The sequence below is a fragment of the Dasypus novemcinctus genome, chromosome 10 (genome assembly GCF_030445035.2).
Source record: "Dasypus novemcinctus isolate mDasNov1 chromosome 10, mDasNov1.1.hap2, whole genome shotgun sequence".
Lineage (NCBI taxonomy): Eukaryota > Metazoa > Chordata > Mammalia > Cingulata > Dasypodidae > Dasypus > Dasypus novemcinctus.
Window position 1 is genome coordinate 80,672,246 of NC_080682.1, and position 27,316 is coordinate 80,699,561.

General features: G+C 43.3%; 1 protein-coding gene across 13 annotated transcripts in view; it reads right to left on the reverse strand.

Moving 5' to 3' along the window:
• BMAL1 (basic helix-loop-helix ARNT like 1) overlaps positions 1-27,316 on the reverse strand; it is a 108,943-nt gene that overhangs the window by 2,727 nt on the left and 78,900 nt on the right. For 2 of the 13 annotated variants that reach the window (XM_004472535.5, XM_004472532.4), the window contains 13 exons: positions 25,593-25,631; positions 25,236-25,277; positions 23,717-23,874; positions 21,911-21,990; positions 16,905-16,997; positions 15,611-15,728; positions 12,857-13,006; positions 9,812-10,055; positions 8,658-8,764; positions 7,671-7,821; positions 6,713-6,801; positions 4,829-4,937; positions 3,446-3,539 (listed from right to left, as the gene is read on the reverse strand). In XM_004472535.5, the coding sequence (XP_004472592.1) occupies positions 3,446-3,539; positions 4,829-4,937; positions 6,713-6,801; positions 7,671-7,821; positions 8,658-8,764; positions 9,812-10,055; positions 12,857-13,006; positions 15,611-15,728; positions 16,905-16,997; positions 21,911-21,990; positions 23,717-23,874; positions 25,236-25,277; positions 25,593-25,631 (1,474 nt within the window). Of the gene's footprint in view, positions 1-3,445; positions 3,540-4,828; positions 4,953-6,712; positions 6,802-7,670; positions 7,822-8,657; positions 8,765-9,811; positions 10,059-12,856; positions 13,007-15,610; positions 15,729-16,904; positions 16,998-21,910; positions 21,991-23,716; positions 23,875-25,235; positions 25,278-25,592; positions 25,632-27,033; positions 27,123-27,316 lie in introns of those variants that run through there. The other 11 variants (XM_023582806.3, XM_004472530.5, XM_004472534.5 and 8 more) reach the window with 8 other exon arrangements.

The following is a 27,316-nucleotide window of genomic DNA, read 5'->3' on the forward strand; positions in this document are numbered from 1 at the left end:
ACTTCCATTCCCCCTAAGTATCTCAGCATCCTTTCCCTGGCTGAATCTCATTATAGAACATCTTTTGAAAAGGATTTGGATCCAGTTAAGTGAAAAATAGTTTGGTGGCTGCTGATTTCAGGAGAGGCAGAGATTTAGAGGCTGGCCACTATGTGGCATGACAACTTTAATGATCTCTGTAGTATGAATACTTTTTGGTACTGAGACCCCTTTACAGTCTTAACTTACTGAGGACTCCAAAGAACTTTTATGTAGGTTATAGGTATCAGTATTTACTATATCTGAAATTAAAACTAATATATTTATGTGTTAATAAGCAATATCTTAATTATAACTTTTCTAAAACAAAAATCAGTGTCATTGTTTCACATTTTTGCAAATTTAAATGGATTTGCATATTTCTTTCTCTGTTTGCTCTGTTTTGATGTTGTTTTGGTAAAGTATAAAGAAAATCCAGCTTCCCACAGATAAGCAGTTGGAAAGGGGTGGCGTATTTTAATAGCCTCTCCAGATAATCATGGTATTCTTGGATGTTACATCAAAACCAGACAAATGTTTTTGTTTAAAGGTTAGCTGTAAGGTGTATTCTGAAACCATATCACTGAATTTTTTGTACTCTGTTATGTTAAAAGCCAATTGATATATCTTGGCACTTAGGATCGGCCTTTTACCTTTGCATGAATTTGAAACAGCGTGCATTGGTCATTTGGAAAATAATGGTTCAATAAGTTATGTAGCTCTTCCAAATGTTGACTCGTTTCATTATGCAAAATGAAAACATCACCTTTGTTAATATCACCTTTCTCATCAGAAAAATCCTCCAAGTTTTTAAGAAGCTGTTGAGCTCAAAGTGGCAATACAGGTATTCTTGAAAGCTCTAAAATTTTATCACTGGCATCAAATACTGTGAGTTGTTTTCCTTAAAGTGACAAGTGTGCTGCTTTGCTTTCAAAGAAAATATATGCTAAATACCCCAGTCTGAATAACTATGCTTTGCTATAAAATGGTATCCCATAAAAAAAGTAGCTAGTTCAGCTCATTACTTAATTGCACAAATGCTTTTCCCAGAGATAATCATTATGCTTCAGCATGCAGAAGTGTTTTCTGCATACTTCCCATTTTGTCACATAAAATATTAAAAAGATGTATACTCAAGGATTTTAAAAAGTAATGACCTTTAGTGCTTCATTCAGGGCATTTTTAAGTACAACTGGCTATAAAACTTAACTGATTTTAATGTGAGTGTGTGGCAGTGAGGAATACAATGACGACTGGTAGTGTGGTGCTGCTGCTTTGCTTTGTGCTAAAGCAGAAGCAGTTTTACCCAATATTGTATTTGTACTAACCAGTGCACATGCCAATACAGTAGAAACATATATAATGTTTTAGCATTACTGTGAATATAGTTTTGACCTCATAGACCCCTGAAAGGGTCTTGTATATATCCCCAGGTGACCACAGACCATACTTGGAGAACTGGTGCTTTATCTGGACCTGTCTTAGTGCTGCTGGATGTTTATACTCTCCTCAGACTGAGGCTAACTTTGCCTTCCGTTTTAGATTGATCATGACTGAAACAACTGGCAGGCTAAATGGTTCATTTTGGAACTGCCAAATTTGACTGGAAGTGGCTGGGAGCATGGGGTCACCTTTAATCTTGTGGGTCTGGTGAACCATTTAATGCTGCTGTCACTGTTAACATCACTTTGTTTAGGCTGCTTTTTGTTAACTCCTGCTGCTGAGAACTCATAAGACAATGCGTTCATAATTTCTTCTCCCAGATACCTTTTTTAAAATTCAAAGCAGAGGGAAAAATAAATCATAAATGTCTCAGAAATACTTGGGACTTTGTGATATAGAGCACAGTTTTGGACTTCTGGCATTCGTTGATGTGAGAAGAATCAGAAGTCAAGAGACCTAGTTTAGGATCCTGGATTTTGCCACCTATGGAGTTATGAGGATCAGATGAGAGAATGTATATGAAAGTTCCCTGAGGGATATTTAATCACTACACTGGAATGAAACCTCTATGTAGTGAGATTCTTGGAAATGTCAGGAAGTTAAGTGCCTAAAAGCTGAGTTTAGAAGCAGAGAGGGGAGAGCCCCCTAAGTTGATGAATCAAAAACGGGAAGAAGGATCCAGGGGCATGCCAGGAGAACAGCCTGCAAGCAGTGAATGAGAATACTTAGGCCAGACTTCATCTAACGATGACATTTTCTGGGTCGTTACTAAAGGCCAGGGACTTTCACATATATCTCATTTGATTGCCATTTATCTTTTGAAGTAGGTACACCTTTAGCCCCATTATTAAGAAAATGAAGGAGTAAAAATTGTACAAAGTCACATAGCACATGGCAAAGACAGGCTTCAAACCCAGGTCTATCTTATTTTCAGAACATGTCCTGTTAATTTATTGACTTTCACCTTTTTTTCAAATAGAAACATTTGCAGAAGCTTCCTATATAAAACAGAAGTAAAGCTACCCTAGTAAAGCAGGAATCCTGACCTTATCCTCTCTCTGTACCAACTGCCCCTGCTCCCGTACTACCCTACAGTACTATATGTCCTGGTAACCTGGGCCTCTGAGCCCAGTTTTGAAAACCTTTGCTCTGCTAGGTACAATTTGTGTGCTAGGTGTCTCACCTATTTCAATCACTATAATAATATTCTCTCCCCATGTATTTTGGAAGATACAATTCATGTGCAAAGATGCTGGAGCTTAGGCTGTCCTAACCTACATTAACATCAAGCACTAAAAACAGATTTATGACTTACAGTTAACATTTATAATTAATATGGGCCTGGGCATGTAATTTTGCTAGCAAAGGTGAAAACAGATGAGTAGTTTCTAAACTGTAGTCTAGTATTCTAGCGGGTTCTTCTTGATCAACTACTTATGCCCAATGCCACCACAGGAAACCCAGGTAGCTGGTCCCTGAGTATTTTGCAGTTGCAAAAGAGTATTCTGCAGGATGGGCTGACTTCCAAAGAATAGGCAGGTGATATTGCTGTTTCCAGTGCCTGCCTTAGACACTAATAATATTTTCTCCCTTAAAAATTCCCTGCAGAAAAGTTGATACTTCTCTGTTTGAGTTCCTCACTAATCCATTCTTCTTGGGAGCTCTTGAATTGCTCCCTCAATGAAATAACTGACAGCTCCCCATTCTTTAAGAATTTTCTTCTTCTGCCTTCCCCCACTCACATGGAATAAATCCTCTGAGGATGTCAGCAAGCCTCCCTTGCTCTTTATGCCCAGCCTCATATACAGACATTTCCTTCATGGAGGGAAAAAGATTCCAACTTACTCAGCACCAGAGTAGCTATCTACCTTTGGTAGGACTCAGTCACAATTGTAATTATATATCCCCACTCCCCACATTTCCAGACTTGAGCAAAAGGCTCTCCAGATTAAAAAAGGCCTTAGCTTAAGAGTCATAACCTCACCTTCTTGCCTCCTGGAGAAGAGGCATCAGGGGGAGGTGTACTTGTGATGTTCAATGGGCTGGAGCCACAGCTGGAAGGCGATGACCCTCTTATCCTGTCAGAATAGAGGAGTTAGTTACAAGACCTTTTTTCTAGTGGAGCATGTGCGTTTACTTAAGAGGTGGGGATTAGAAAAATGAAGATCTAGAACAGGGACTGAAAAATTCTTTCTGTAAAGGGCCAGATAGTATTTTAGACTTTGCAGACTACAGTCACAACTCAACCCCGCTGCAATAGTTTGAAGGCAGCTATAGACAATTCATAAATGAATGGGTATGACTGCATTCCAAAAGAATTTCACCAAAAAAAAAAGGTGGCAAAACTGGATTTGGCCCATAGGCCCCTGATCTAGAATGTACATCCTGGAGTGAAGCATCTTACTGACATAGCCCTGGGATTAAAGAATCTATCCAGTGGCAACAGAGAATATTAGTCTTTCCCCCCCCTTATGATTATATTCCATTACATTTTGCATTCCCAGAAACCCGGTTACCACTCTCTCCACTTCACAAATTCTAATGGACTTACAGCAACTCCCAATGAGTGCTCTTAAATTAAGACTTAGATTTAATTAATTTTTAGCATTCACTATCTGTCAAGCTCTGGTCTAAGAACTTTGGTGAGTTCCCTCACAATCCTAATGCAATCCTTGGGGAGATACACACTGCCTCCCTTTTTATGTCTTAAGTCAATAGAGACCAAGAGGTTAAGTGAATCTTTCAAGCACATCCAAGCAGAGAAGCAGATCCAGGATTCAAATCCAGGTGGTACTGCTTCCAAGCTCCTCCTCTTTCATCTGGGAAGTCTCATTCAAGATAGCTGCCTCTAATACTAGCTGGTCTGCTTGGTCCCTATTACTAATCCTAGGTAGCTTTTTATTGGAAGAAGCTAATGTTTTCTTGAGGCCCAGATCACTCTAAAGCAGTCTGCAGTTCTACTCCTGCAGTCCTGAAATGTTAATACACATCCATCCTCAGTGGCAAGCTTCTTGAGTCTTATGCAGAGTATTAAAGTTGAGCCTCCTGATGAACTAACTCCCTTTAGCTCTGGCCTTTTTTGGTTTAATCTCTTTATTTAAGGCAGGAGTTCTCAGCCTCAGCACTATTGACATTTTGGGCTGAGCAACTCTTTGAGGGAGGTTGTTCTGTGCTTTGTAGTATGTAGCAGCATCCTGGTCTTTATTCACTGTATGTTTAGTGGTAACCTCCCACCTGGTTGTGACAATCAAAAATGTCTCCAGAATATTAAAAAATATCCCCTATTTTAGGGGACAAAATTGCCCTGGGCTTAAGAATCAATTAAGAATCATTGGTTTAAAGGACCAATGTAGGAGAGGTTACTTGCCTGTGGATTTCCATAATTTCCTCAGCAATCATTCGACCTATTTTTCCTGCCCCAGCTCTGGTGCCCCCTGGAATTCCTGGAACTGTAGGGTGGGTCCTTTTTGGGCCACCTAAAACAAAGGAATCTGAGAGTAGGAAAGGGAAAACCAAGGAAGAAATGTTGTTATGTGTCAAAACCAATCCATCCAATGATCCACTCGAAGTTCCATCTCAGGGTTGTATCTTGAGTGACAACAGAGCCACAGCTTGTCAGGAAATGAGGCTAGAATGCATTCCATAAGTGAAAGACTCAAGCTTCCTTTCAGGATCAGATGCCAAAGTGTTGACAGGAAACATCTAATTCCCCTCATGCACACAACAAATGCTTACCAAGTAACAATGTGCCAGGGTTATAGAAATAAGTCAGGATCCCTGCCCTCAAGGAGCTCACAGTCTGATGAGGGAGACACACATCATAAACAAATGGCTAGAGCAAAGTGTGATAAATTTGACAGGTACTCATCCAGGGCCAGGTAAAGCTTCATGGAAGAGGTTAAGTGTGAGCTGAGTCTTGAGAAATGAGTATAAATTAGCTTGGCAGAGAGGTAGGGTGGGAAAAGCATTCTATGCACAGCAACCAGCATGTGCAAAAGCACTGAGGCAAGACTAAACTTGGGAAACTACTCCAAGGAATTCATCATAAATGACAATGATGCAGTGATGGATGTAATGGAGAGGTAGATACCAGATCATGAAGGGCCTTTGATGCCGTATTAAAAAACTAGATGGAGCGGATGTAGCTCAAGTGGTTGTGTGCCTGCTTCCCACATATGAGGTCCTGAGTTCGATCTCTGGTACCTCCTCAAAACAGACCAAACAAGAAAACCAACTCTCACTGGGGAGTGGATGTATCTTAGTGGTTGAGCACCTGCTTCCCAAGTGTGAGGTTCTGGGTTCATCTCCGGTACCTCCTAAAAAAACCCCCAAAACTTGGGCAATATCCAGAAGGGAATAAGTATGAAAGGACTTCACACAAAAAGGGCACTGAATTGGATTTGGGTTCTTAGCCCACTGCATAGAGAATTTACTGTAGAGGAGGATGGAGGTGGGGGTGGGGAGAGTGTGACTAGAGTTAGGAAGTTATCTGCAATACTTCCGGCAACAAGCAGGCTAAGTAGTTAAAGTCATAACAGACATTTAAGAGACAGAAGGGACAGGATTTCTTGTTTACATATAATGCGGAGGAGGTAGGAGTCTAGGTTCTTGCTTAACCATTCAGATGGAAAAAGTACTGAGAATCAGTTTGGGCTATGCTGAATTTCAGGTGCCCTCTGAACTCTAGGTGGCTCTGTATATAAGGCAGTTGGAGAGAGAGATCTGGAGAGCTCAGGGAAGAGACTAGGGCTGGAGATGTGGATGGGGGAGTCACCTATAGAGGACTGGGGACTGAAGCCATGCAAGCATTTGTGCTCCCGAGCAAGAACAAGCAGAGTATGGAGAGCAGAGGCCAAGGCCAAGCCTTGGGAGGGAGGAGCTCTGCTAGGTATGGCACACACCCCAGCTCTGACAGACCCCTTTCTCCCCAACAGTGGCAGTCACCACAGAACACTTCACATCACGGCCACTGGGTGACACAACAGGAAAGCATAAGAGCAATGCAAAGTTTGCAATTTCAAGGGCTTGCAGGGTCTGGGAAGCCTCAGGAAAAGCAAAACAGAGTTCCCAGTATTACAGGCTCAACAGAGAAAGTGAGATGACAGCATCCTTTTTACTAATTGGATAATTAGCACTTCATCCACAGAATATGGTGGCAGAGGATCCAGAAGAGTTGGGGAAGGGAAGGATATGGTGGCCACAAGCAGCTTCTCAATGGGCAAGCCCCAGTGCCCGAGCAGTGCATAGTTACCTTCTCCAGAGGGCAGCATGCTGTCCATGCTGTGGGGGGACGCTGTGAGTTGTGGGAAGGTTGGGTCCCCGCCTTCCAGGACGTTGGCTCTGTGAACATCCCAGCAATAAGGAAACGTGAGTCAGGCCTGCTCAGAACTGTGCACCTTTCACCTTGGCCAAGGTGTCCGGTGTCCACTCTGGACCTGGACAGGCCAGAAAATGAAGTGTCTGTCTGAGTGGCTGAACAGGTCTCCTTACTGTTTGATAAGATGAACAGCATCCCAGACTTTGGCCTCACTGCCTGTATGGGCCTCCTTATGTGTGGAATGCAGTCCAGCAGAGGTGGTAGCTGCAGCAGCTCACTGCTACTGCTACAGCACCTCCTCTCCTGCCAGCCTGGTACACACCTGACCCCAGCCTCTAGCTCAGCTTTGACCAAGGAAGTGAGTTTGGACACTGTGTGGAAGGAGATGTGGGGTAGCCAGCTTGGCCAAAGGGGAGGCTTCTCCCCTCTTCCTGCTCACCTAGCAGGTGACAGCCTTTAAGGTAGCATTCCAGCTGCCAGTGCTTAGGCCACCAGTCTGGTGGACACAGCAACCTGCCCTTCCTCAGCCAAGGCCAGTATGAGCTGGTACCTATATGAGCCTTTATATGGATTGTTGACCCTTCTATAGCAGTAAAAGTAGATGGCCCATCTGCAGGGCCTGTGGAATTCAAAGACTGGGTGCATTATCTGAAAGGTAATGTTCCTGTTTCCTGGAGCAATTTCACAAGCCAGAACCTTCATGGTATGAATAGTGAAACTTGTCCTTTGCTGACAACCCTTTCTGGCTTCTGCCAGTTTCTTCACAGGATATTAACAAGGTGACATTAAAGAATGTGACACTGGCCGTTGCCTGCACCCTCTTCCCCAGGTAAGGAGCCCAAGGCATCTCGCTTTAAAGCAAAGGAATTTCTGGGATAAGAAAAGCACTTACAAAACAACAGTGTTGGTTGAGACAATGTATTCTACTTCCTTGGTCCAGGGGTTCATGAAACTGAACCATCGACTCCGTAGTGTGATGAAAGAACCATCTTTGATTTTAAACTTATAGCAGTTAGTTGTGATCTTTTCTCTCGTCTGTAAAACTGAAAATGCAAAGAAACCATGAATATTGTTTCCTCAAACAAATGTAATTAGCAGGGAGACCAACACCAAACACTAACGGTATCCAGGTTCTGATGTCATCACTCTTGGATAAGCCAAGGGAGCTAAAGTCAACACTACAGAGAGGTGATATCTGAGGGTCTTGGAGCCCTTCAATTAATGTGCAAACCTGTCACTATTTTCTAGAGTCTAAGAAGTTAAGGCTCCAGGGAATAACCTGACTTCACCCTAGAAATCTAACTAGAATCAAGTACAAAGTGAACAAATGAGAAAGCAATGTCCAAAGGGTCATGTTCATTCCCCATCACAAAGCCTGAGACCAGTATAGCATTTATCTCATTTTTAGGACATCTGAGTCCATAGAGGTCACTCACAGACACAGAATGAGCACCTTCCGTGTGCCACACTGGAGAAAGGATATAAGTTCTAGCCTCAGGGAGAGGAGTGAGAGAATGCTACACAAAGGAGGATGATCAGAGCCTCAGGTGGCTGGAACACAGGTGGCAGGGATGAGAGGTGGAACAGAGGAGGGCGGTTGGGGCCAGAAGGTGGAGGGACTTGAATGCCTGTTGAAGGCATTTGGGCTTTTTTCTCAAGGCCTTCCAGAAACTGTTCTGGCCTGGGTACAGAAATCTACTGGGTAGTCAGTCAGGGATGGGGGATTCTGTGAGGGGACAAACAGTGACTAAGAGTACTGGCCTCCACTCCTCACAGATGTTTTGGCTGGCTGGGGACAGATTTCTCCAGAAGGCTATATGGACTAATCTAAAAGCAGTGGACATGTTTAACTTAAGACCTTTCATACAGTCCAACTTACCTTGCCTATGACATTCTGCAAGATGTCCTATGTCATCTTGGTGAAAATATTCATAACACGATGTACCTAGAAGCTCTTGTGGTAAATATGCCAAAATAGCTGTTGCCCTAAATGGAATTTGTTTAAAAAGAGAAAGCCATTACAATGATTAACACCAACTTTACGGTAGATAAAGCCTGTCAAAGCTAGAGGCAGAAAACCTAGGTGGATTTTCAGAATGTTTACTATGTGAGTCTTTTTCTTTTTAATCAAGGCTATAAAAACAGAGGAAAACAAAGCAAGGAAGCCTCTCAGCCTGTTATCATGAGATATCCTATTTTAGGAGGTTTTAAAATGGTAACCACATTATATAAAAATGTGGTAGAAATCTAAACCCCAGTGCAAAGTTTCTCCTTTTTACTGCCTACGTTTTATCAGGATAACCAAACACCAGTAGCTCCAGCAGCTGGGGCCACAAGGACCGAGAAGTTCACTTATTTTCCAGCATTTACTATCTCTTATAGCCAGAAAAATTATTAACCTGTGAATATTGTTAAGGAAGATAACCCTTAGCCTAAATCTACTATTAAACACTGAATCCTGGAGACCAGTCCCAGATTGGGCCTCCGTTACCTTATCCATAAAATGAGGAGGTTGAACTAGATCAATATTGTCCAATAGAATTTTCTGTGATGATGAAAATGTTCTTTAACTGTGTCACTAGCCACTTGAGGCTTTTAAGTACTTGAAAGATGTTAGGGAGGCTAAGGAACTAAATCATTTAATTTTAATTGATTAAATTAAAATTTAAGTAGCTATATGAAGTTAATGACTACTGTACAGGACAGTTCTGGACTAGAGCATCTTTGCTAAGTCCTATGAAATCCAGTCAGGGTAAGGATCTTGAATACTCCGTAAGTTCAGATACATGCTACACCTGCTATTGCCCTTTTGGCCATAAACATCAAACCACCCCACTTAACTAACATCTTCTACATGCCAGAAAAATCTCTGTATTTATGATGATATCCTAATAAGCCTCATTTTTTAGCAGAGACCCCCAATCTTTTTTCTTTATCATTAGAAAAGCCAACTGGTGGCCCATTCTTTCCCATTTTACTCAGTGTTGAAATTCTTCTACCATTATTGCTTAGGGGTAGCAAGCAGATTCTTACCTCTGGTCTACAAAAACAAATTTCCCATCTATTGCATGCCGAGAAACATATTCCATAGATTTCACCCTGATTTCCCCATTCACTGGCTGTGGAACCACATGAGAATGCAGTCGTCCAATTGCGACAAGGCAGCTGAGGTTACACCCCTCGTTGTCTGGTTCGTTGTCTTCATCTAGTCCCATTTTTGTGGGTGGCCAGCTTTTCAAATAGCCTGTGCTGTGGATTGTGCAGAAGCTTTTTCGATCTGCTAGAAAGCAAAGTCCATGGTTAGTGTCAGTGCTGGCTTTGGGGCATGGAGGGAAAGGCAGCCAATGGTATAGGTCGTGAGTAGGGAGTCAAAAAACATAAAACGAGGCCTCAGTCTCCAGAAGTGGGAATCTAGCAAGAGCAGCAGACAGAAAAATAGCTACTCATCATCCAATGTCATATGTGTTTAGTAGGGCCAGTTATAGCAAGGGCATTACATCTATCAAGAAGGTGTGTCTAAATCTAAGTGGGAGAGGAAGGTTCCATAGAAAATGAATTTAGGATGCAGATTGAGAAATATGAACATTGGCTAAGGGGACAGAATCTGTAAAGGCATAGAGGTACATCCTACACAGGAAAGAGCAAAGAGCTCCATGTGGTTGAAGTAAAGAGGGACACAGAGTTAGGAGGCAGATTATAAGGGCCTAGGATTATTAGCTAATAAATGTTTTGGCCTTCAGAGAGGAAATGCAGAGCTTTTGAAAGTATTTAAATGAGAAAACAGCAAAACTGAATCACTATTGCTGTTTGGGTGTCCTAGTAACAAAGTAATAGGTGAACTGAAAAAGTATAGAGGGAAGTGGACTTGGCCCAATGGATAGGGTGTCCGTCTACCACACGGGAGGTCTGCAGTTTAAACCTTGGGCCTCCTTGACCCGTGTGCAGCTGGGTCCCGTGTGCACAGTGCTGATGCGCACAAGGAGTGCCGTGCCACTCAGGGGTGTCCCCCGCATAGGTGAGCCCCACGTGCAAGGAGTGTGCCCCATAAGGAGAGCCGCCCAGCGCAAAAGAAAGTGCAGCCTGCCCAGGAATGGCACTGCACACATGGAGAGCTGACATAAGATGACGCAACAAAAAGAGATACAGATTCCCGGTGCTGCTGATAAGGATAGAAGCAGTCACAGAAGAACACAGCGAATGGACACAGAGAGCAGACAACTGCGGGGGGGGGGGTGGGGGGGGTGGGGGGGGAGAGAATTAAAAAAGTATAGAAGTCAGCAATAAGAAGCCTGGTTAGAAGGCAACAACAGAGTGAGACGCTATGGGGGTGTGGGGAAACTGAGAAGGCAGGGGAAGGGGACAGGAGACATTTCTGAGGTAAAACTACTGGGATTTAGAATGAATACAAGGGTTAAAGAAAAGACATAAAATGAGGATAACTCCACCTTTTCTGGCTTGGGTGGCTGCTGGCGTCCTTCACTGACTCAGAGAAGACAGAATAGGAGGCATGTTTTAGAGGAGAAGGGGGAAAGATTTCAATTTGGGGCACATTAAGTGTGGTGGGTCTGTGGACTTCAACAACAAATAAACCCTTATGGGATGTTTACCAAGCTTCAAGTCTGAGAAACACTGAAGAATTTTAAACAGGAGATTGATAAGATGTGCTTTTACAATGACCATTTTGGCTGCTATATGGAGCGGTGGAAGCACACAGCGCTTACTGTACCAGACCTGGTGAAAGCTGATGACTGCCTGGATCAGAATGATATGGCAAATTCAGAGATGGATAAACAGATTTCAGATAACTTCTGTTAATGTCATTCACTGTGGTAGGACTTAGTAGCTGACTGGTTCAGGGGCAGAGTGAAGCAGTGGGCAAGGGTGCCTCTAGCATGAACAAATGATGGGGGCACTATTTACACTAAAGGTGAAGTTCAAGTGGTTGCTTTTATAATATGTCATGCTTGAGATGCCCCTGAGATATCCAAACAAGTAGAATTAATAAACAGTTTAGTGATGGACCTACAGTTCAAAGGAAAAATCTTGGCTAGAAATATAAACTTGGAAGTTACTGGTATAAAAATTACATTTAAAGTAAAGGGATTGATATTACCTATAGATTGAGTGTAGAGAGAAGAGAAACCTACCCAGGACAGAGGAGGAACAGAAGTGAAAGGAACGAGGAACAAAGTATGGGGTAGTAGGAGGCAGGGGAGACAAGAAGAATGTAGTACATTGGAATCCTAGGGAAGAGAACATGTCAGGAAGGAAGAAGAGGGAGCAGATATTGCTCAAACAATTGGGTGCCCACCTCCCACATGGAAGGTCCCAGGTTCAGTTCCCGGTGCCTCCTAAAGAAGATGAGCAATGCCACAAGCAACAGGTGTTGCAACTGCCTCAATGAGTAGACACTGCAATGAACAGATGTTGCAACCAACAGATGATGCAACCAGCAGGGAGTGGAAGTGGCTCAAGTGGTTGGGCACTTGCCTCCCACATGGGAGGTCCCAGATTCAGTTCCCAGTGCCTCCTAAAGAAGATGAGCAGACAACAAGCAGACAGACAAGGGAGTCATCTTAGGGGGACTGGGGTGGGGAATTTTAAAAAAGGGTAATTAATTGGCAACTAAAGAGAAAGTCTCAATCATTAAAAAAAAAAAAAAAGGAAGAAGAAGTCCAGTAGGAAGAAAAACAATAAGAGTTCATTGCTTTTAACAACACAAAGATCATGGGGGAAATTAGCAAGAATAATTTTGGTGGTTTGGTGGGGTACCCAGGAGGCAGTTAGCATTGTGGCTGAGAATATTTCTTCCCAACCAAAACTAAAACAAACAGAACTTAAAAGAAGAGCCCTCCCTACAAATCTCTGTCATCATGACAACGTGTCAGGGTCTCTCAGCTCTCTCTCCTATATCTCAAGAGCCCCAAACCCTAAAGGGAACAGGGGGTACTGGCTGCAATCCTGGGACCTGCTGCTCTGGCCAGCTAGGAACCTCTGACCCAACACCCTGCTGAGACCGCCACCATAGAAAGGAAGCCTCACCTGTAATGTGATTTTAAAGAACTGTTAAAAAGTTACCTTTTTTCTTCGAGCAGGTGGAGGGGAAGTCCTTATCTTCAACCTTTACTGAAGGCCTGTTACACTTCATCCTACAGAAGAAAGAACGCCGTGCTCCAGAACATAATCGAGATGGCCCAGGGGTTATATCTGTTTTAACTGGAAGTCCAGCTGCAAATCAATACACAAAATGTGATGAACTGAGAGTGGTGGTGTCTCCAGAGGGGGAGTGTGGCCTTGAACAGAGCCTTATCTTTCTTGCTTCACTGTTTTATAATGACAACATGAGAATAACATTTCTCCTCAGTTTAGGCCATGAAAGATGCAATATGGATAGGTGTATTGTTGGTCTCTAAATGTTTACAGGTCATGAAGAATGCAGGTACTGGACAAGTGGACTAGGTGCCGTAAGAAGAATTACAGCCTGGGGTTTCTGACCAACAAGAGCTGATGCCTGAGAAAGGGAAATGGAAATGCACCATGAAAAGATTAACAACAATTTCAAGGTGATACATGATTAGTGTCAAATAAATAGCAAAGACAAGCTGTGCTTTCCAGATGAGGAAAGTCTGATATCAGCTGGTGCTCTTGGGGGAAGGCTTTCCAGAAAATGAAGAGCTTGGGCTGGGATTTGAAGGATAAGCAAGATCTGGATATTAGAATGGAAAGGAGGAAGCAGGACTGCCTTAAGTTCCCAACCTGGTTGTCTGTCAGAATCCCCTTGATGCCTTATCAACATAGAGATTCTTGGACCCCATTCTAGTTCTGCACTATCCAATATGGTAGCCACCAGCCACATGTAGCTACTGAGCACTTGAAATATCACTAGTCTAAAAGGAGATTTGCTGTGTGAAAGACACCCAAAATTTGAAAGATCAGTCCTATATATATATATATAATGACCTCATTAATTTTTTATAATTACTACAGGTTAAAATAATATTTTGGATTTATTTGGTTATAATAAAAATACAGTATCAAAGTTGATTTTACATTTATTTTTACTTTTTTATGTGATCACCAGAAAATTTAAAATGACACATGTGACTCATATTTGTGGCTTGCTTTAGGTTTCTTTTTGACAGTGCTGTCCTAGACCAACTGAATTAGAATCTCTGGAGGTTGAGCCTGACCTCCCCTGGTGAATTTGATGTACACTCCTTAAGAAACACTGACTACTACTGTCAGTGCAGAAGCTGGGCCCTACAAGTCAGACCTGGATGTAAAGAGCACCCCAGGCCACATGGGACCAGTCACGCAGAGGGCTCCTGACGGGCTTCAACTCCTCCCATTCCCTCCACAGTGCCACCTTAGTGGCCATCCCAAAATACCAGTCAGCCTGCCCTGCCTGGCTCAGAGCCCTTCAGATTCTGATGAAAAGGTCTCTGCGGCCAGCACCCTCTCCCCTGCCCGCTTTGCTCCATCAGCACCAAGCAGAAAACAGTTCCACACCTCGACACCACCCCCAAATGATTTCCTTTGCTCATTTCCTCCCTTGATCACCTGGCAGACACTAATTTGTCATCTCCGCTGTCATGCTCTCGGTGGTGCCTATCCTCACGCCCACACCAGAATGAATCATCCCGTTCTCTGTGCCTGGTACTATTTCTACGGCTGCTTATCTAGGGTGCTGCCGTCTATCTGCTTGTCTTCCTGACTACGTAGTAAAGGCCTCAAAGCCAAGGACCAATCACCATTCCTCTTTTTCTCCTTAAGTTGCCTAAAAAATTTTAGGGCCAGACTACAAAAGGCAATAGGCACCAGGGGCCACATTTCACATTTCGTTAAAAGAGTAGTGACTTAATCAAGAGAATGTTTAAAGGGCTGTTTCTCTCCAGGGATGAATATGGAAAGCTTGAAAGCAGGAGACTGGTTAGGCCGTGATGGCACTGGGCCAAGGAGAAAGCTGTTAAGCCAGCACTGATAACTGTGCTTAAGTGCCGGGAACTGCTCCACATGTGCTACAGTATATTAATGGAGTTAATCCTCACAACAACCCACTGAAACAGGTACTACTTTGGAGATGAGGAAACGGAAGAACAGAAAGGCTAAGTAACTTGCCCAAGGCCCCACAGTGAGCGAATGGTGGAGCCAGGACTTGAGTCCAGGCAGTCTGGCCCCTGAGTCTACACTCAACGGTGGGAATGCACAGCCTCCCACAGGACTGAAGGAGAGGAGGGCTACTGTGGCCTTGCAGGGGGCCCAGGATGGGCTGTGGGAGCAGGAAGTGTGGTGAGAATGGGAATGGTGGTTCCACTGCCACAAGAGGGAAGCCAGGAGGGGAAGCTGATCTAATGAGGTGCCAGTTTGGCCAAGGAAACATCAAATTTGTATATTTGAAGTTTTTTTACTTTTATCTTCTGAGGCCACATGTGTGCAATTCAGAGGCAATAAAGCCAATTCTGGGAGAACAAATCAAGCAGTTATGAGCCCTTCAAACTCAGAGGAAACAATTGGTAATTTCTAGATTATGGAAGAAAATGACTAAAAATAAGAAAGAACCAGGTTAAAGTACCTCCTCTTCTTCTCAATAAATCTGGACACTGTGGATTTTTTTTCCTTTACGTAAAACAAAACAAAAACAAACACAAAAGACATAAATAATTTCATTTAGCCGAAGAAAACACCTGTGGCCCAGATAAGGGGCAGGGAGTTAGAAACTGAGAGGCCGACATGACCACACATCCTGCTCTCTGCCCTGCACTCAGTGGCCCCCTGAGGCTGTACTATGCACATAGAGCTAAGGAAATGCCGATCACCTTCTTCTGTACTCACTTTTTGCATCTATTAGCCGTTCTCGTGGTGCAGTGTCAGAGGAGGAGAGCTGCTCCTTGACTTTGGCGATATCTTTAGGATGCAGGTAGTCAAACAAACTCTGACCAATCAGATCATTCTGTGGGGATGAAATGTTATAAATTACAAGTAAACAGCATGTGGAATATAGATTATCCAACAAGTGTTCAAAGTCTGTCATCCTCTTCCTGTATTTCATACTTCTAAGCGTGATCATTTGAAATATTTCATACTTGAACGTGTACAAATGTCCAACCACTTTGTCTAGATATAGGTGCAATAAATGAGACCTCAGTGGTTGATTTTGAAAACGTGGGCAAAAAAGAAGCTTCAGTTATATAAATAGTTCATGCTCCTCTAAGGCACACATATTTTGGCTATACATACTCTTTATTTATTTGTGATTCCCATACATTCCCCTCTAAGAGCTCCAAATAAGGAATGTAGGGCAAGGGTTCTGACTAAAGCTCTGTCATTAAGCCTCTCCATTCTGAAGCAAGTCACGTCACCCTGTATGCCTCAGTCTCCTCGTTTGTTAAAGAGATGATAAAAATTTCCTCCATAACTCTGCTCTGAGACTAAAAGCAGCAAAACATTTTGGAAAAGTTAAATGCTACATTAATTCTAATTTATACAAATGTTATTTTGATTCTTCAATTCTCCTGCCTACCACACTTCCAGGCAAATACAGTGTGTGAATGAATGAATGAATGAAAACTCTATGGGCATAATAAGGGAAAAACTCCGTTCTAAGGGCTCTCATAAATGTTAACATTATTTGATCCTACAAATAATCATATAAGGTATGGATAAGCAGAGTCATTTTTCATAGGAAACTGATATACAACAGGCTATGTGACTTGCCAAAATGACTCAGTTAAGAAGTGACATCATTGCAAACAGTATGGGGAACATTCCCAACTTTCTTCTTCTCTGGTATTATATTACTGGCCCATCTTCTTCCCTTGTCAGATAGCCCCCTCTGCCACCCTGTAGTTGTAGGATATTAATTTTGAAGCATCAACAAAATTATGAAGCTGTTGATCAGAACATAAACCTTCCAATGGAGGGTGGGAAATGGAACATATTAAAAGACGTTTCCAAATTGAAATTCATTTCTCTGTTAAAAAGTTAAAGTTTTTCTGGAAGAAGGATTTAAAAGGACAAACAATGTAAGTTTTTCACGTGTAATTTGTGCACTACAATGATTCTGAAAACCGGGGTGACATTTGATTCCCGTGTGGCTGCCCTCTACACACAGAGGAGTGAATCATACCTGGCTGTAGTTGAGGATCTTAAAGACAGACTCTGAGACAAATAGTATCTTCCCTCGGTCACATCCTACGACAAATAAAAATCCATCTGCTGCCTAATTAGGAGAAATGGATAATCAATTTATCACACTTTAGGAAATATAATTTGTAAGCACTCTGATAGCAAATCAAAGATTTATTTTCTAAGTATCCAAAGCTCAGGAACACTCACAGTTTCACTGATATCCTACTAACAGGATACTTAAAACAAACTCCTTATGAACCTAAGATTCTCTCCAAGGCAGATACACACACACACAGACCATCGTCTAAAGACTACAGGTAGGGAAACGGACTTGGCCCAGTGGTTAGGGCGTCTGTCTACCACATGGGAGGTCCGCGGTTCAAACCCCGGGCCTCCTTGACCCGTGTGGAGCTGGCCCATGCGCAGTGCTGAAGCGCGCGAGGAGTGCCCTACCATGCAGGGGTGTCCCCCGCGTAGGGGAGCCCTACGTGCAAGGAGAGCCCCATAAGGAGAGCCGCCCAGGGCAAAAGAAAGTGCAGCCTGTCCAGGAATGGCGCCGCCCACACTTCCCGTGCAGCTGACGACAACAGAAGCGGACAAAGAAACAAGATGCAGCAAATAGACACAGAGAACAGATAACGGGGGAGGGGGGGAATTAAAAATAAATAAAATAAATCTTTAAAAAAAATAATAAAAAAATAAATAAATCTTCGTGTTTAAAAAAATAAATAAATAAAGCCTACAGGTAAAGTCCACTTAAGGTGAGTCCTCTTTCAAAGCAGAATTCAGCTTAAGAATTTTCTTTTAATTGTGTGAAGGTCTGCAGAAAGCATATTTTATTGAACCTAATTATAACAACTCTATTATATAGAATCAGAGAATTTAAGACAGGAAGTAAATTTTATGATTTGAATCACCTCTCCAGTACTTTGACCACCATCTGTCCTCCTCTTAAACAGCTCCATTTACAAGGAGCTTTCTAAGAGAACAGGGGTTATCAACATTCATAGTACTGGGTTTTTTGTTTTATTTTAAGTTGATGCCTGGGCCCCCTTGGGAGCTCCGGGTGGAGCCTGCTCACTGGTTTTGCTTTAACCCCTCCCCCAGGTGATTCTAACATACACATGGTTGACAACCATGACGCTCAAATATTATCCCTTGTTGCAGGGCTGGGCCGTTTGTATCCTAGGTGAGACAGGAAAAGCAAAGCCTAGTTTTCTCCTTGGATTCTTCTTACCCCTTCTTCACTTCAAATACTCTAAAGTGCCAATAAATATATAGACACAGGACAATATTTGGTGGAGAGACCAAAGCAGGTAAACACCAAAGCTCTAGTAACTGACATGTAGGATATTTTGTCTACCTGTGCAAGAATCCTATCTACAACCGTCCAGATGGATAACCACTGAGCTCCTGCTGGGGCGGTTTTTTCCCTTGTGATGAGGAGGGTGCTTGCCCACTCTTTCGCATACTTGCTCTTATGACTCTGTTCCCGTGGTTTAATACACAATGGTTTGCCATCTGGTTTTATTCACTAGTCCTCAGTCTGTTTTTCAGAAAAGTCTAGAAAAACTCTTCTCCCTTTTCTACAACAGGGCCCAAATGTAGTTTATTCAAAGAAGTAGGAAATGAATACATGTGTCAGCAGGCAAAAGAATGATGCATGCACTTGGGCTGGGATAAAAGAAGTGAGCAAGAGTGGAACAGAATCATTATTGCCATCAGAGAACATGGCAGGCCACCCAGCCAGGAGGTAGCTAGGGATGATTCCTTTCTAAGTTAGGTCCCTAAGCGGGCCCAGGGGCAAGAGATGACAGTGAGGGGGAAGCAATTTTCTAAGCACCATCTGCTGGAAGCCTCATTCTGTCAAAAAAGGGGTATTAATAACTTCCTCATTTGCCTTGCAGACAATCTTACATCTAACAAAAAAGTGTTTTGAGGCTCTTCGCTGATGTAGTGACGTGGCAGAAAAGGTGCCTGGGAAGAAAGTGACTGTGACATCTTGGTGGGAATGCTGGGCAGAGTCAGGCATGAATAGGTGACAGGAACAAAGCAGATTTCAACACATCCAGGGGCAAAAGAGTAAGTTACAAAGGTCAGGGAATACAGTCAACGCAGATGAGGCTCTAAACACTCTGACTCTACCTCACTCTGGCAAACGATGAGGTGAAGAAGCCGGGACTGAGGGGCATCTGAAGAGCAGAGGCTGTGAGAACCTATGAGCACCTCGGCGCCACAAGGAAAAGCAGCAGGTGCACTCTTGCAGAAGATGGTGCTAGCTATTAAATGACACAGAAATTCTGGTATGGTGGCCTAGTTTTTAAAATAGAAGGAGAGTATGTAGACATTACAGGTGGTCTGATGCCTGACACACATTTTATTAAAGAACTTTGAAAGCATTTAGTGAAGAAAGCAGCGAGATTCATGTTGGTGGGGAATAGTGGAAGTCCAGTTCCTGCTGCCAAACTGCTCCAATACCATCGGAGTGGACCCTGCCTTCTGTTGAAGCAAAGTCCTGGGGCCTGGGCATCTGGAAGTGGCAAGGGATTGCACAGTGTTTTCACAGCCTCTGACATGTGCCAGAGAGGTGAGAAAAGTTTCCTCAGGGAAAGACCACCCCTACTGGTGCTGTATGTAAAAGAAGAGCAGAACAGCATCAGAATCCTTGTTCCATACCCAGACAAATGTTGGCATCTGATAGGAAATTATTTAGAAAAGAAGCAAATATACAATTATTATTAAGCATCTGTCCTTGGCAAAAGAAAAGGATTTGCTTTTCTAAACTTTTTTTTCAAAAAAGCAAAAGGGGGTAGGGGTGGGGATGGGGATCAAATGGTATGGCAGCCAGGACCAGCTACATAATTTGCAGGGCCCAGCACAAAATCAAAATTCAGGGACCCTTATTCACAAATCAGGATTTTAAAGATGGTAAAAAAACAGAGCATTAAACCAAGCACAGGGCCCTTTGGAGCATGGAGCCCTGTGTGACTGTACTGCACCGAGTTTATGTCTTCACTTCAGCAAGTTCTCCCAGAGAACAGGGACATCTTTATGAAAAAGCTGGAAAGTGGGAGCAGTGCTGGGTGTCTGGAAAACTGTTCTGAGAGCGGTAACCAAAAGACCATCACTAACTTGTTGGGAAGCCTTGGCTCCATCCTAGATAAAATATGTTTACCACTAGCCTAGGTGTTCCTAGAATACTGTCATGCCTACAGTAAGTACTCAGAAGTGTTTGTTGAATTAGTGAATGAAAAATAAAAAACACAGGAGGCGTGCCTATGAGACCTACAACTCACACGAAGCTTCAAAAGCTTGCTAATGACAGACTGGAACATAGGACCACCTGCTAAACTGGATTTTGACAGAAAAAAAGAGAAGCCCTTCCTTAAGTTCAAAAAACTAACTGTGCCCACACAAGGTAGAAACAATAATTCTGGTACAGGAAAGTTGGGGAGGGGCAGTACTGGAGACTCCCCAAATGAGAGACTAATAAGACACCAGCCCCATTCAACCCCAGGCTGGTCAAACTGGAGGTGAAGTACTATATTGGGGTATGAGAGATTTTTCTCAAGGGACATCTATTACTAACCTGATGTGACCTCTGGAAAATGTGTGTGGCAAATGCTGTTAGCTAACCAAGACAGCACCCGTACCCAGTCCCCTTCCCTCTTGCCTGTCTCTAATCTATGGAGGCTGGAACACCTAAATCCTTGCTTCTGAAAACTGCCCTGGAGTGAGAGGTGACCAGGTGACCCATTCTGGGCAAGCTGAAGTACACTATTGGGCTTCTAAGAAAGCAAACTCTTTCCTGATAAGAGAGACACCTGGCCTAGACCCTCCTCTACCCCTTTATCTGATTGGCCTGGATACCTGGACCTGCAGCAGCCATCCTGCTACCTTGAGGATGAAGCTAGCATGAGGATGGTGGTGTGAGAAGACAGGAAGAGCCCAGGTTCCTGCCGTGACATCACTGAGCTGCCACACAGTCGACCTCGGGACCTGCTCTATTTGAGGAGTGGAATCCTGTTCGTTAGGTCTTCTGTTCCTTGCAGCTGAAAACCTTACAGTTTGATATAGCACATACTGGGGGCTAACATGGAAGGGCTGGCTAGAGAATACTGACATGAGCAGGTAGGCCAAGACTTAGAGAGGACCCGAAGCCAGGATGAGTTAAAAGTGAGTAATGATGAGAAAATCCAGCTGGACTGCCCTCTATCCTGGGGCTTTGCAAACTGCTGCTCAAAGAAGCATGCTAAGGTTCTGTGGGGGAGCTCAGCAAGCGAGGTCGGCCCTGGTGGGCAGGTATCAGTCCTTTCAGTAACTACATTTTTTCTTTTATAATTTGCAAGAGGATATGTTTCTAAATCCAGTTCCTTTACCTTCGATTTTCAAGTTAATCTCACTCTACACAGTAGCATGGCCCAGAGTCCCGTGCAGTCCTAATTCTGCCCAAAGGCCAACAAGTTTCCATGATGTCCCCCAGTGGGTCTCTGCAGAGACTCAGCAGAGACTAAACTAAAACAAGTGAAAGCATACACCTCTTCCATTTACTGTCCTCTTTGGTCCACCAAGTCTTTGGAAGTCGTGTCGTTTCAATGGGATTTTGGTGTAAAGATTGGGTGGATCTTTTTGTGCCAGTGGTTAAGTAAGGATAAGAGAAATTCTCAGTTGTTTTCAGTTTCAGTCTCTTTCTAAAAACCTTCATATAGGAATGTAATTCTTAATTACATCCTATTTTTTTAAACAAAATCCTACTTCTTCTGTTTTAAAACCACAGTAGCATAGACCTTCAATTTTTGCCTAACCAAGGTTAGAAGAGGAGGAGAAAGGTCTTGAGGCAGGAGTATGAAGGCTGCCCAAATGGTAAGATAAAGATGAGGAAAAAAAAGAGGAAGTGGGCTGAGAAAAGCTGTGTTGAAACATCAAATTCTCACATAGTGGTACTTAATTCTGAGATTTATAAAAATAAATACTGTGTAAAACAAGCCCATATTTGCAACATACCCTGAGAATAAGGTGCTTCAATTCATCATCTGACAGAAAAGTTGGTTTGTAGTTAGCTTCTGTGTATGGATTTGTGGCACCTGAGGGTGGGGGAAGGAGAAAGAGTTGATAGACATTATACTCTGATAATATCTCATTCCACTTCACTGCACCAAACCTTCTGGGTGTAGCCAAGTCCCTACTAGCTGAGATTTAATTTTTATCTCTTATCCCCTTTACTGAGACAGTGTTAGACCTAGCTCTTGACAGGATCCTATAAGGTCAAGAGAATTCCATTCGAAAGAGAATATTGCTGCCCACAGGAGACTTAGCATGCTTGCTTTTCTCATTAAAGGGAAAACCACGTGAGAATAGAAGGGCGATAAAAAATCTGCTTCTGAGAGAGAAGACAGTTCTAGAAGCAAACTGGTAGGGGCTTCTGGGAGGGTTCTCTCCCCCAAGATCTATATTAAATGGGTTGCCTACCAGTCCCTCAAATCACCATTCTAAACGTTCAGGGGAAATCATCCAGTCTCCCTGGCCCTGAGTAAACAGACGTGGAAGGCACTTAGTGAGTGTTCCTCTTCATCAGGGGTGAGTTAAATGAGCTTGGCAGCCCAACCAAATGCATTACTTCAGTAAACGCAGCTCCAGCTCCCAGGACTAAAAGCAGACAAGACTTGTGTTTAAAAGGCTGTCAATCTGGCTTCTTTAAGGAGAACAATAACTTAGAGAAAAATGCCAGTGGCAAATGGCTTGGAATCTGCAGAAAGGATAGTAGGATGATGAAGAAATAAAATGAAATAAATTCATAACAATTCAAAGTATCTTGGGGAAGGAGGTAAATGGAATGTGTTTGTGACTTTCATGTCAAGTAACAACATCGGTATCATTTACTGATCCACCTCCCTGTTTTCTTTATTTTAACTTGAGATATGCTCTTTTCCTTCCAATTTGATAGAATTAGTTTATAATAATTTATAACTCCTATTACCTTCACTAATATGAATTTCTAAATGCCATCCTCCAAGTACATGATAAAACATTTTTCTGAATAATGACCAAAAGTCAGACAAAACCAGTTACTTATTTCTGAGGGCTTTGTGGAAATATAAAGATGCAATTCTTTGACCATGCAGGTCAGAGATCTGGCTAAGTGCACACTTCCAAATTCTGTCAAATAGCTCAAGACTAGCTACGGAAAATTCCAGGAACAGAATTCACCAAAATGCTTGATCTGTTTCAGATTTCTCCTATGGTTTGGATAAGTCACTTCCATGTTTCTGCCTCTGTTTTCTCACCCATACCATAATCTGAAAAGAAAAAAAATGCTGCCTCCCTCACAAAGAGTTGATCTGGGTTGGGAAAATTCCAGGAAAATGAAAATATCATCAGTGTTCATTCCTGACAATAAAACGCAGCAAGAACCATCAACCAGTGACTCATTCTTCAAACGAATTTTCCTCTGAAACTGACTTTTCTGTGTCACTATGTACACCTACGTTTCTGATTTTTATAACTGTATAAATGGGATCCAGAGACACACAAACCTTCAAAGAGGGGCGTCAGCAGAATCTTCTCTGATATGCCTATGGCCTGATTATGTGCACTTACAGAGACATGCAAAGAACCCAGCTTATACGCTCTGCACATGTGGGACTAAAATTGCAACTCAATATCCACATAGGCTCGGTCATCACTTCATTTGACATCATGTCTACTGCTGAAAATTACAGGCATATTTCTCAAGGCAACACATTTGCCTTAGGAACTTAGAAACATCCTTGTGGGCAAGGACATAAAGGACAATGAAGCCCAGGGTCTTACCGCGTAACGTTTTCATGTGCTGAACAGCCATCCTTAGCACAGTCAGTTTATCTAATTTCCTGGACATTGCGTTGCATGTTGGTACCAAAGAAGCCAATTCATCAATGAAACTGTTCATTTTGTCCCGACGCCTCTTTTCAATTTGACTGTGAGCTTCCCTGAGTAATAACATGAAAAATGGTTTCTTATACAATGTCATCAAGCATCAAGGAAATGGTGACAAAAATAAATAAGTTTTATGTGTTTTCGATATTCTTCTGACAAGATAAATTTAGGATCTGCAGAATATTTCAAATTAGACTTTTCCATTAAAGTCACCAAAAAAGTAGTCTCATTACCAGGCCAGTATTAGTTTTTCATGCTTACCTTCCTTGTCCTTAGAATTAAGGAGCAACGTTAGAAAACGTGTCTTTGCAGAGTAAGGTGCATTGTTAATTTCACCTTATTTCTTTTTCTCCCAGCCTTAGTAAAGGTAGAATTTAACATGGGACGGAAGGAAAGAAAGGGAGGTAGAGACTCCACAGAATAAAGCACCTACGGCCACCGGGGAGGGCCGGTGAGCCCCCATGAGCCCTCCCCGGGCTTCCGAGGAACCCGCTGTGTGGCCTGAGGAGGGGCTTCATTCCTCTCCTGTGAGAGACTCGCTGACTGGGTCGCCCGGTAACTAACACTGCCACCCGCAGATCAACCATGACCCTACCTAGATTTAGCAGATGCTACGTATGTCCCCAAGAGCTTTTCCCAAAAAATATCACACTCCTCCCTCGCCAGAGTTGCCACCCAACCAGGCAGGATGGCACTTTTGCTGGCAGGCCCTCTCCCTGACTGGTTTCACCCGTCAGTGGTGCCTGTACTTAGAGGAGCTGCGCAAACAGCGGCAACATGGCCTGCTACCCCTGCCGTCACAGCACAGCCATGGCGCCTCCCGCAGAGGCTGGTCTGCGAGGGAAAAGCCGGGAATCTCAGGTCACCCGCACCCCACACCACCTGGATCCTAATGGCAGAAGAGCCTGGCGGCCCACTTGCAAGGGGGTCAGCAGTGTAGTCAAAGGCAAAAAGGACTGTCCAAGCTAAAGAATCTACTCGTGTGAGCAAGGCATGGTGCCCTGGCCTTATCTGCAACCTGCAGCCCAGCAGAGGCCCCTTTCAGAGGCCAAGTGCGGCCCAGGAATTCACTCCCTCAGCTAGGTCTCCTCCGGAGGGCCCTTGAGTCAGAAGTAATAGCCTGCTGATAACTACCACAGGGAAACTTAGCCTTGGGCTATGTCCTGCTGCCTTCAAAGCCCCCTTTGGGTTAAATGTGCTTAGTCAAAAATGAGTGGCAGGCCAGTGGAGCCTGCAGAGTGCAGCGGGACAGAAGGCCACATCAAGCCAAGGCTCACGTACCGCCCTCCCTGTTTCCTAAGGATGTGACAGTGCCTGAAAGGACTCTTAGAGACCAAACACACTGAACCTCCTCGGCTGCCGTCTAAGCAACCAGAACCTTGACAGTGGGAGACAGAATGGGGGCCAAGTGTACCTTGCATTTTTGATCCTTCCTTGATGCTCTGTGTATTCTAACCTAGAAGGAAAAAGAACAAAAGATAAAAACACAATTCCCTGGAGATAAATGGCTAAATTAAATGTATCTATTTTCTTCCCTGCCTAATTCCTGTCATCTCTCTACATATACACCAAGGCTCTTGGTTGTTAGTCACAGTGGGCTGGGCAGGGGGAAAGGTGTGGAGAAAGCCCTGAGCCATGGGATCATGTTCTTCCTGCTTATTCCCAATCAAGGATGTTGGTGGAACCCACCCCAAGATACAGCATGTATAATTGTACAAAGAAAATGGCTATAAGGACCCTGAAGTTCAAATTACCATGGCTACATAAGTACCTTCCATGAGGGTCATCTTTGTCTGTGTCCATGCTTTCCCTGAAAAAACAAAAGAGAAGATGGCAGCTTGTTAAAAAAGGGCATACAGAATAGCTTCTTACCATAATACAAAGGTTCCTATTTATCCAGAAACCAGAGAGCTCAAATAGCCATAATACTGATAAATAATGTATAATAATAAAAAAACAAAAAAGATAACAAAAAAAAATCAACTTAACTTACTATACCCCACTCTGGTGGGCTTTCCAGATTATCAAACAAAAGTTATATATAGTCTCAATGGAGTTTGAGTGTTACACATATTTTACCATGTTTTGATTATTTGAAAATTAGGAATACATAGTGTTTACAGAAATTCCTATTAACCAGAAAATCAAATAACACCTTATTCCCCCATCATTCTGGATAAATGGAGTGTATTCTATTTGAAAAACATATCAAGCATCAAATATATGTGTGCATATGTGCATACATATATAAGTGGTGGGGGGTAAAGTGAAGAGGGGGGCAACCAAAGCACCAACAAAGAAATACCAAGCAGAGCCCCAAAGGCAGCTTTTCAAAGGCACTGCTACCAAATATTCTGGCTCTCAGCTGAGTTAGGGAAACCTAGGCTCGAGGAATTAGGATGGAGGGGAGCAGTGGAGCTGAGGGGCATGGAGCTCCTCTGGCTGCAGAGGCCCTGAGGTGACAGCAAGGATCTGCCTCCATTTCACAAACCCCAGAGATGCAAGTTTCCTGACACCCTGCAATTCAGTAGAAAACAGACTGAAATCCTTGAGGGGACTCTGGGGTCAGCTCACTCCCTTCTCAGGAGGGTGCTGACTACCGCCACAGCCTCTCCGCCTTTATCCCTTATCCCATAAGAAAGGAGGGATTATGGCCCATTAAGCAATGTAATCTCAAGGGCAAAAATAACTGTTTCTCAGGAGCACTGAATCACATCACGGACATTCTAGAACAGTGGTTCCCAACCAGAGACCCTAGATATCCTCAAGGGCAGAGAGAGTTTCTCTCACTGGTGTCCCAAAGTTCAGAGGAAATCATGCAGGCCACATGGGCAAACCACAAGTGCCCTCTTCCCTCCTGTCTAGAACTGTATCTGCTCATCAAGGCCAGGCCGACCATCTCTGATAAAGAGACACTCTGCTTGGCAGTTACATGCAACTTTGATGCTAAAATAATAGAAAAAGATCCATCCATCAATTACACAAGGCTTGCAGAATTGGGGCCCATGAGGCAAAGTAGAAGGGTCTTGGATGGTGACCAGCTTGGAAACCACAGATCTAGATGACAGAGGCCTAGCAGCACATACCCAATACGAGGGGTTCCATGGAAAACATCTCCTGGTCTCTCTGTTGGGGAGTTATACCCTCACAGTCCTCACACCCACTCTCCATCCCCTGGGCATTTGCTCTCTTAATTATCTGGGATAACTTACATATTAATCATAGCATCTCCTAGTGGGCATCTGACCTCCAGCCACTGTGCTCCCCAAATTCGACCTGTGAACTTCAGCAGAAAGGACATCTGCTGTAGGGGGATACCTCCTTGGAGATTGTCCCTCATTAAACAAAAGAAAACCTCTTAAAAGGACATTTGGGTAAGTTTCCACGCAGTTGCCTCAACAAAAACAAAATGTGCCTTTGAATATTCTACACTGCCATATTCCCTAGGTGTTTGCACAGATATAGAAGAGTTGACTGTAAGTGTGAAAATTTACT